The following is a 10,000-nucleotide window of genomic DNA, read 5'->3' on the forward strand; positions in this document are numbered from 1 at the left end:
ACCTACTCCGACCCCATGGGAGACGGTGCGTTCGATTGGCTGACACCCGCACACGCTCACACACACACACTTCTCTTCCCTGGAGGGGGGAAGGGGGGGGGTGTTAGGAAGTGGGGTGGAATTCTTATTTTGGTGATTCAAAGTGATGACACAGTGGCCCTCATTTATCAAAGGAGCGCAGGTCCCATCGCAGATCCAGTCACAGATCCAGTGTAACATTCATTTTGCTTTCATTTTAAGACTTGTTAGGCTGCATAGTCTAAGTAGACTCAAAATGAAAGAGAAATTAGCCGACTCTTAGGCCTACACCAAAAACCTGTTTACCCCGCTACCTACAAACAATTGGAAAATACCCATTTATGTTGGGTATACTGGGATATACTGTACGGCACACACAAGAGGCCTTTACAAAATATATGTTGCCATAGGATAGGCTATATGTTTTGAAGTGATGAATCGCCCTTGTGGCTGTGCTGTGCTTAGATGCCAGTCAGAATCAGACTCATGACACTTGTCATACATGCTACACGGTCTGAGACTTGACGTGAGATTTGGTCGCAGTCTCCGCTCACGACATTGATGAATGTCGAACTTGGCGTGGAAATGACCATATGCCCAGTTTTCTGCCCTACGATCGCTTAGTAAACGAGGGCCAATGTTTCACTAGTATGCTGGGAGTAAAAATGAAAACCTGTCTCTCTATCTCTCTCTCCCTCTTTCCCTCCCTCTCCTCTCTCTCTCCTTCTCTCCTTCTCTTCCTCTCTCTCTCCCTACCTCCCTCTCTCTCCCTCTCTCTCTCCTATTTCTCCCTCTCTCCCTCTCTCTCTCTCTCTCCCTCTCTCTCCTCTCTCTCTCTCTCTCTCTCTCTCTCTCTCTCTCTCTACTCTCTCTCTCCCTCTCTCTCCCCTCTCTACTCTCTCTCTTTCTCTCTCTCTCTCTCTCTCTCTCTCTCTTCAGGCTTCATTATGACAGTGAGTCGTCCATGCTACTTCGGGAACCTCCTCCTGGGCGTGGTGGGGGTGGACGTGAACCTGGCCTACATCCTGGAGGACGTCACCTACTACCAGGACTCCCTGGCCTCCTACACCTTCCTCATAGACAACAAGGGTACGGCGGTCTTCCTCACCCTCGCCCGGACAAGAGAAGGGCTCTCAACACCTACATCTGCTTCTATATCTACTCTGATAGCAAACCTGTAGATGACATGGATAGGGCCTTCACCGCCACTCTGTCTGAAAGAGAAAAGCTGGGAGCCTATATCACTGCTATAGGAAACCCATAGAAAACATGGAGAAAGCATAACATGGAGAAATCATATGGAGCTTAAGGGCACAGCCTATATCACTGTAGACCAGCCTATATCACTGGCTTAGATAACCCTGTAGACCAGCCTATATCACTGGCTTAGATAACCCTGTAGACCAGCCTATATCACTGGCTTAGATAACCCTGTAGACCAGCCTATATCACTGGCTTAGATAACCCTGTAGACCAGCCTATATCACTGGCTTAGATAACCCTGTAGACCAGCCTATATCACTGGCTTAGATAACCCTGTAGACCAGCCTATCTCACTGGCTTAGATAGCCCTGTAGACCAGCCTATATCACTGGCTTAGATAGCCCTGTAGACCAGCCTATATCACTGGCTTAGATAGCCCTGTAGACCAGCCTATATCATCCTAATACGCCTTTAAAACAGCCATGACAGCGTGTAATGGCACAGACAAGGGCGTGCCCGAAAGAGCGGGCCTCTTTTGGGCATGCCGACACTGGCACCACTCCGGTGGAGCGCTTACCCATGGCAGAGCCCTGGATCCCTGGCCGGCCCGGCTGTGTGAGTGACAGTGCCAGCCTGAGAGATTTAGGAGTTATCGAAGCCAGTTTACACCTCATTAGGGTCAACGCCTGTGACACACGGCCAGAGCGATGGACAGGGCGGGGGCAGGACAGGGCGGGGAAACAGTGGACCTGTTCACACACTGGACGCAGTTGCACACACACACCGACCAACACACACACACACATCCACCAACCAAACAACAAACACACACGAACCCACACACGCACACACACACGCACACACACACGCACCCACACACACGCACACACACACACACGCAGACACACCCACCAACCAACACACACACGCACACGCAGACACACCCACCAACCAACACACACACGCACCCACCAACCAACACACACATGCACGCACACACACCCACCAACCAACACACACACACCCACCAACCAACACACACAAACACCCACCAACCAACACACACACATGCACGCACACACACACATAAACGCATACACGCACCCACCAACCAACACACACACACACACACACACAGAGGGAGCAAGCGAGCCAGGGTCCGAGAGCTACAGGCTCAGCTGAGTGCCCCTTTGGGAGACAAGTGATCCTGTCACAGGATAGAGACAGTGTACTGAAGTGGTGTCATTGCAAATCTTTCGCTAAGCAATTTGCATCAAAAGCGAGCTGTATCACACTCCATCAGATTCACATTATACATATAACATCGTTTGGCTTTCGAGTTACTGTAGATGGTCTACGACGTTAGTGCCATTAGTGTCACTGGGTAAACAAACGCTGATTAATGAGTCCATTAAACTCGCTAGGAGCATTCTGAATAATAGGCTGCCGTCAATTAGAACCCTGAGCACTTGACCACTGAGGCCGACGCCCGCTCAGCGGAGACGGAGGGAGTCTTCTCATCCCACTGCAGAGTAGCAGAGTTAACGAGGTCAGAGATACCTTGTTTGTTAGTGAGGGGGGGGATTGTCCTCTCGCTGTGGAACATTTAGCACCTGCTCCCACCAGCTGGCTACCGGACACACAGGCGCGCGCACGCGCGCGCGCACACACACCGAGGCCAAGATATGTTTGTTTACCCTCTTTCAAATGCCCCCCCCCTTTCTCCCTCCCAAAGCTTCTACTGCCACTCTGTACCGAGGAAGGTCCAGGCTAGTGGGGGGGGTCTGGCCCCTGCATGGGGCAGTAACCTGTGGTGGCGGGGGGGGGGGGGGGCCAGGGCGGCTCCACGGCCGGCTAAACCCGTCAGGGTGTGGCGCAGACTGATGACACGCACACAACAGGCACTGACGCTGTCGCTCTTGTTTTCGCCGCCGTTTCCCAGGGTACACCTTGATGCACCCGTCCCTCAGCCGGCCCTACCTGATGACAGAGCCGCCGCTCCACACCGACATCATCCACTACGAGAATATCCCAGGGTTCCCGGCGGTGCGCCAGAACATCCTCAGGTAAAGAGGGGCCTGGAGGCGTGTCAGTAGGGTACACGCCGATACGCTCGCACGTCGTCGTGAGAGCGAGGGCAGGATCAAGCAAACACATATAAGGACACTTGTGCTTACATCCTTAGCCTATACATGTCTAGGGCTAGTCCTATGGGTACATGGTTGTAAGAACCTCTTCTACCCCATAACATTCACACAAAAAACAAACAAGCAACAAAACAAAAAAGCAACACCAACAAGAGGTAAATAACCTACACACCATGAATTGTACAAAAAGTATTTGCATGTTTTTATTCGGCTTGTGGATGCCAACATTCTCCGCCACCCCCCCTGTGCCTACCAGCCTGCCGCTGGGCAGCCAGGTGATAGCCGTGCCCGTCAACTCCTCCCTGTCCTGGCACGCCCACCGCCTGAGGGACCCCAGCAGAGACGCCTACAACGTCAGCTACGCCTGGAAACTGGTACACTGATCGCTCTCTCTCTCTGTCTCTCCCCTTCTCTCCCCCCCTCTCTCTCTTTCCCTCTCTGTCTCTCTCCCTCTCTCTCCCTCCCTCTCTCTCTCTCTGTCTCCGTCTCTCTCTCTCTTTGTCTGTCTCCGTCTCTCTGTGAGTATCTCTCTGGTATATTTCTCTCTCTCTCATATCTCTTTTCTCTCTTTCTTTCTCTCACACTCTTCATCGTGACACAACAGAGTTCTGTGTTTTCTCTCTCTCCAACTCTCCATCACCCCCTGACACTGTCGGTCCTGCCCAGGCCTGTCACCTCCCATCAATCTCTCATAAAACTCAAGTACTCTCTCACGCGCACACACACACACACACACACACACACACACCCAGGACTGTTATTCTCCAGACCACACCCCCTCACCATGTGTCATCATGTTTAGGAAAATATGGGAGGACGGCAAAAACATTAAGCTGTATTTAGTCTTGAATGTGACGTTTTTGACTTCACCACCAACCATTCATATTTACCATTAAACCGTTCATATTTACCATTCAACCGTTCATATTTACCATTCAACCCTTCATATTTACCATTCAACCCTTCATATTTACCATTCAACCCTTCATATTTACCATTCAGCCGTTCATATTTACCATTCAACCGTTCATATTTACCATTCAACCGTTCATATTTACCATTCAACCGTTCATATTTACCATTCAACCCTTCATATTTACCATTCATATTTACCATTCAACCGTTCATATTTACCATCCAACCGTTCATATTTACCATTCAACCCTTCATATTTACCATTCAACCGTTCATATTTACCGTTCATATTTACCATTCAACCGTTCATATTTACCATTCAACCCTTCATATTTACCATTCAACCCTTCATATTTACCATTCAGCCGTTCATATTTACCATTCAACCGTTCATATTTACCATTCAACCGTTCATATTTACCATTCAACCCTTCATATTTACCATTCAACCGTTCATATTTACCGTTCATATTTACCATTCAACCGTTCATATTTACCATTCAACCGTTCATATTTACCATTCAACCCTTCATATTTACCATTCATATTTACCATTCAACCGTTCATATTTACCATTCAACCCTTCATATCTACCATTCAACCGTTCATATTTACCGTTCATATTTACCATTCAACCGTTCATATTTACCATTCAACCGTTCATATTTACCATTCAACCCTTCATATTTACCATTCAACCGTTCATATTTACCATTCAACCATTCATATTTACCATTCAACCCTTCATATTTACCATTCAACCCTTCATATTTACCATTCAACCCTTCATATTTACCATTCAACCCTTCATATTTACCATTCATATTTACCATTCAACCCTTCATATTTACCATTCAACCGTTCATATTTACCATTCAACCGTTCATATTTACCATTCAACCCTTCATATTTACCATTCAACCCTTCATATTTACCATTCAACCGATTTCAGACCAGCCATATTTACCGCCACTCCCATTTTCGACCCCGTTCCATCGCGAGGTCTTGGGAAAGATTAGCTGGAAGGTAACCGGTGCCGCGAAGTTTAGGGCTGTTTTTCCCACAGCTCTCTCTGTCTCTCTCAGCCCCCCTCTGTCTCTCCCAGCCCCCCTCTACCGGGGGCCAGAGCTCCAGTCGCTGGGTCTTATTGAAGTTTTGGGGGCGGGGGGGAGCCTCGGCCTTGGCGTCGCGGTTAAACAACATTTATCTCCGGCGCTGGGAAAGACCCCCGAGGGTCCCGCGGCCCCCGACCCGGTGACACGTGATGGTAAACACGCCTGGAGAGCGGGCCCCCACCAGCAGGGGGGTGCGTAGTGTCACTGTCTCCGACGCAGCACTCGCTGCTCTGCTCTCTGTCTCTCTTTCTCTCACCGTCTCGTCCTCTCACGATCTCTCTTCTCTCTCTCTCCCTCCCTTTTCCTGTGGATCCATTAGTCTGCAGTCAGCTGGTGGAACTCGTGTTTTTCCATCCCTTCCTCCTACCAGCGTTTCTCTCCCTCCCCGGTGGCAGAGGAATCCATCTCTCTACCTCTGAATCCATCTCTCTACCTCTGAATCCATCTCTGTACCTCTGAATCCATCTCTGTACCTCTGAATCCATCTCTCTACCTCTGAATCCATCTCTCTACCTCTGAATCCATCTCTGTACCTCTGAATACATCCTCACAACGGCAAACACGCCGGCGGTGCATACTCAACCGCGACCATTAACCCCTCCACCCCTCCAGGTCCAGGACACGTCGTTCATCCTGTGCATCGTGTACGTGCAGCCGGAGATCCCGGTCAAGCACCTGAAGAACCTGAACACCGCGCCCAGCTCCAAGCTGCTCTACCACCGCCTGGACCTGCTGGGCCAACCCAGCTCCTGCCTGCACTTCAAACAGCTGGCCACCGTCGGTAAGAACCAGAACCAGAACCGGGGCCGTGACCAGGGAGCGGAAGCTAGGGGTCGTGGGGGTCATGGTGATTCTGCTGGACGAGCGGGCAGAGGAAGGCCTGTTCAGTCCAGCGCACAGAAGTGTGGTAGTTTACTCACCTATTACATTCTCTCTCTCTCTATCTCTTTCTATCTCTCTATCTCTATCACTGTCTCTTTCTCTCTCTCTCTCTCTCTCTCTCTCTCTCTCTCTCTCTCTCATTCTCTCTCTCTCTCTCTCTCTCTCTCTCTCAGAGAGTCCCACAGTGATGTTGGCTGCTGGGAGTTTTTCTTCCCCATACGAGCACCTCAGCCAGCCAGAGACCAAGCGCATGGTGGAGCACTACACCGCCTACCTGAGTGACAACACACGCCTCATAGCCAACCCAGGGCTCAAGGTACACACACACACACACACACACACACACACACACACACACACACACACACACACACACACACACACACACACACTCTCATACACACTCACACTACACACACTCTCACACTACCCCAGTGGACATGACTGACTGAAAATGAGGCTTTCATCAGGTCACACACACTCTGTCACAACACACACACACGGACTGACAAACCACACTCTGTCACAACACACACACACACGGACTGACAAACCACACACTCTGTCACAACACACACACGGACTGACAAACCACACATACACACACACACGGACTGACAAACCACACACGGACTGACAAACCACACACACTGTCACAACACACATACACAGACTGACAAACCACACACCAGAGCTCAAATTCCCCTCAATCTACCCAGAGGTTTTGAAGAAAGTGGGGAGAAACACACATGCTTTTTGCTTTATTATCTACCGGTGAGACGGAGAGCCGGCTGAGGCCTGGGCCTAGAGTGGGGGCTCTTCCCAGGCCTGGAGCTGGAGCCTGGGCCTAGAGTGGGGGCTCTTCCCAGGCCGGTGGCTGGAGCCTGGGCCTAGAGTGGGGGCTCTTCCCAGGCCGGTGGCTGGAGCCTGGGCCTAGAGTGGGGGCTCTTCCCAGGCTGGTGGCTGGAGCCTGGGCCTAGAGTGGGGGCTCTTCCCAGGACGGTGGCTGGAGCCTGGGCCTAGAGTGGGGGCTCTTCCCAGGCCGGTGGCTGGAGCCTGGGCCTAGAGTGGGGGCTCTTCCCAGGCCGGTCTTAACGGAACCCTGCTATGTCCTCTCTTTGTCCCTGCCCCCTCCCCCACAGTCGTCCGTCAGGAACGAGGTCATGGCTACCAGTCACGTCACAGATGAATGGATGACACTAATGGAAATGAGTAGCCTCAACTGCTACATTGTGCGCCGTTACATAGCAACGCCCAATGGGGTGCTCCGGATTTACCCCGGCTCGCTCATGGATAAAGCCTTCGACCCGACCAGGAGACAATGGTGAGGTTTATTTTGGGGGGGCTGGGGGGGGCGGGAGGGGGGATGATTGAAGGTTGGAGGGGTGCTTTGAAAGAGTTCCAGACTCCTAGAGAGTGATAGAGAGTGCTGTGTTTTTGGCTGGGCACACACACATGTTCTCTTTCTGCTTTCGATTACAAAGAGCCCCCTCCGCTCACACACACACACACACACGCACGCACACACTTAATCCTTCTTAGCACTTTTTATTTGTTTTTCCACGAGGCTTTGCCGCCCTTCCAGTGGACAGACGTAGCTCTCCTCTGGATAGCTCTGAGTGAGCGTTTCAGTTGTGATTTGTATACTCCTCCGTAGGGCTGACCTCACACCCTGACCCCTGCCCTTTGAACCCTGCAGGTACCAGCACGCTGTGGCCAACCCTGGCCTCATCACCTTCACGGGGCCCTACCTGGATGTGGGCGGGGCCGGCTACGTGGTCACCATCAGCCACACCATCCACGCCTCCAGGTACGGAACGCTGGGAACGTTAACACATGCTGGGGATTAAGATACAGTGTGCCTTTTATCTACGTTATAAGGCGTGCATAAACACACACACACACACGGACAGAAACAGAGAATGAGAGCAGTGTTTGTTCAGCTCTGATAAGGCCGGCTCAGTGTGTTTTTGCTGGTTCTGCGCCAGTGAGCATGTCCTGCTGCGTCTGTAGTCTAGCTAAACACTGCTCTCAAACAAACACAACTTGTGTGTGTGTGTCTGATTGTGAGATGTGTGCGTGTGTGTCTGACTGAAATGTGTGTCTGAATGTGTGTGTGTGTGTGTGTGTGTGTGTGTGTGTGTGTGTGTGTGTGTGTGTGTGTGTGTGTGTGTGTGTGTGTGTGTGTGTGTGTGACTGACTGACTGACTGTTAGTGAAAAAGGTGTGTGTGTGTTGAAGTCTGCCGGCACTAACACATGCGCACACACACACACTCACCCACACACACACACACACAGACACACACACACACACACACACACACACACACACACACACACAGAAGAGAGGTTGTGAATTAGTAAATGTATTCTGTTGAATAGTGTTGTGTGTCCCACCTCTAGTTCTCAGATGGCCTCAGGCTATGCAGTAGCAGTGATGGGCATCGACTTCACCCTGCGCTACTTCTACAAGGTTCTGCTGGACCTGCTGCCCATCTGCAACCAGGACAAGGGCAACAAGATCCGGTAGGTTCTCCTCAGGGGTCCTCCTCCAGGCACAAGACTATAGGCGTCCATGTCCCTGCCGGATGGCATCAGCAGCGGATGGCCTGACTGAGGTTTTTTAAGAGTGGTTGAGTAGAGCTAATCTCAATGGAATGGCACTTTCATCTGGTACCCCCCCCCCCCACACACACACACACACACACACACACCTCACCATTGACCCTGCACAGTGATAGAGACCCTACAGAGAGAGAAATAAACTGTGAAGAGAGAGAGAGAGGAGGGAGGGAGGAGGAGAGAGGAGAGGAGAGGAGATAAGCTGATTATAATGGCATTCCAACGACATCCTGTTGGAGCTTCAGACTCGTCTATCTCATCCTGCTTTACTAGTCTTTTTTTCTTCTTTTTCTCCCCTCTTTGCCCTTTTCCACTTCTTCTCCCCTTTCTTCCTCTCTCTCACTCTCTTACACACACACAAGCACACACACACTTTCATTCTCTCAGCGTTGCTGTGCAGTGGCTTAGTGGACGTAGTGAGGGCTCAGGACAACATTGGGGACTGAGCTGGAGTCTGGCCCATGTGGTGCTCTTTTCTTTAATCCACCCACACACACACATACACACACACATGCTGGTCCCTATTGTGTTCAGATCAGATTCATTTCCGTCTGAAGGTTGTCAAGAATTTGGTGAAGTGCATTTCATGAAACAAATAGAGACCTGCTATTCAATGAAAGCAATGCAATAAAGTTTGGGAGGATCATCCTAAACTTATTGATTTATTTTTTTACAGCAGCCTTTTCTCTGTTTGTGTGGTGACTTATCTTAGAGTAGCAGGATGCTAGCTGATCTCTCCCCTCTAAGAGTAGCAGGATGCTAACTGATCTCTCCCCTCTAAGAGTAGCAGGATACTAGTTGATCTCTCCCCCTCTAAGAGTAGCAGGATGCTAACTGATCTCTCCCCTCTAAGTGTAGCAGGATGCTAGCTGATCTCTCCCACTCTAAGAGTAGCAGGATGCTAGTTGATCTCTCCCCTCTAAGAGTAGCAGGATGCTAGCTGATCTCTCCCCTCTAAGAGTAGCAGAATGCTAGTTGATCTCTCCCCTCTAAGAGTATCAGGATGCTAGCTGATCTCTCCCCTCAAAGAGTAGCAGGATACTAGTTGATCTCTCCCCTCTAAGAGTAGCAGGATGCTAGCTGATCTCTCCCCTCTA

At 50.6% G+C, this 10,000-nt stretch overlaps 1 protein-coding gene across 1 annotated transcript in view; it reads left to right on the forward strand.

Annotated features, from left to right (window-relative positions):
- Positions 1-10,000, forward strand: part of cachd1 (cache domain containing 1) — a gene marked incomplete at both ends in the record, with an annotated part of 78,441 nt that overhangs the window by 55,107 nt on the left and 13,334 nt on the right. Inside the window, 9 exons of the mRNA XM_084436089.1 lie at positions 1-25; positions 958-1,107; positions 3,164-3,287; positions 3,625-3,742; positions 6,011-6,179; positions 6,454-6,596; positions 7,423-7,604; positions 7,980-8,090; positions 8,685-8,807. The exon at positions 1-25 is cut by the window's left edge and continues 209 nt beyond it. Coding sequence (XP_084292215.1) covers positions 1-25; positions 958-1,107; positions 3,164-3,287; positions 3,625-3,742; positions 6,011-6,179; positions 6,454-6,596; positions 7,423-7,604; positions 7,980-8,090; positions 8,685-8,807 — 1,145 coding nt within the window. The remainder of the gene's footprint in view (positions 26-957; positions 1,108-3,163; positions 3,288-3,624; positions 3,743-6,010; positions 6,180-6,453; positions 6,597-7,422; positions 7,605-7,979; positions 8,091-8,684; positions 8,808-10,000) is intronic.

This window comes from Borostomias antarcticus (genome assembly GCF_949987555.1).
Source record: "Borostomias antarcticus genome assembly, chromosome: 3".
Classification (NCBI taxonomy): Eukaryota; Metazoa; Chordata; class Actinopteri; order Stomiiformes; family Stomiidae; genus Borostomias; species Borostomias antarcticus.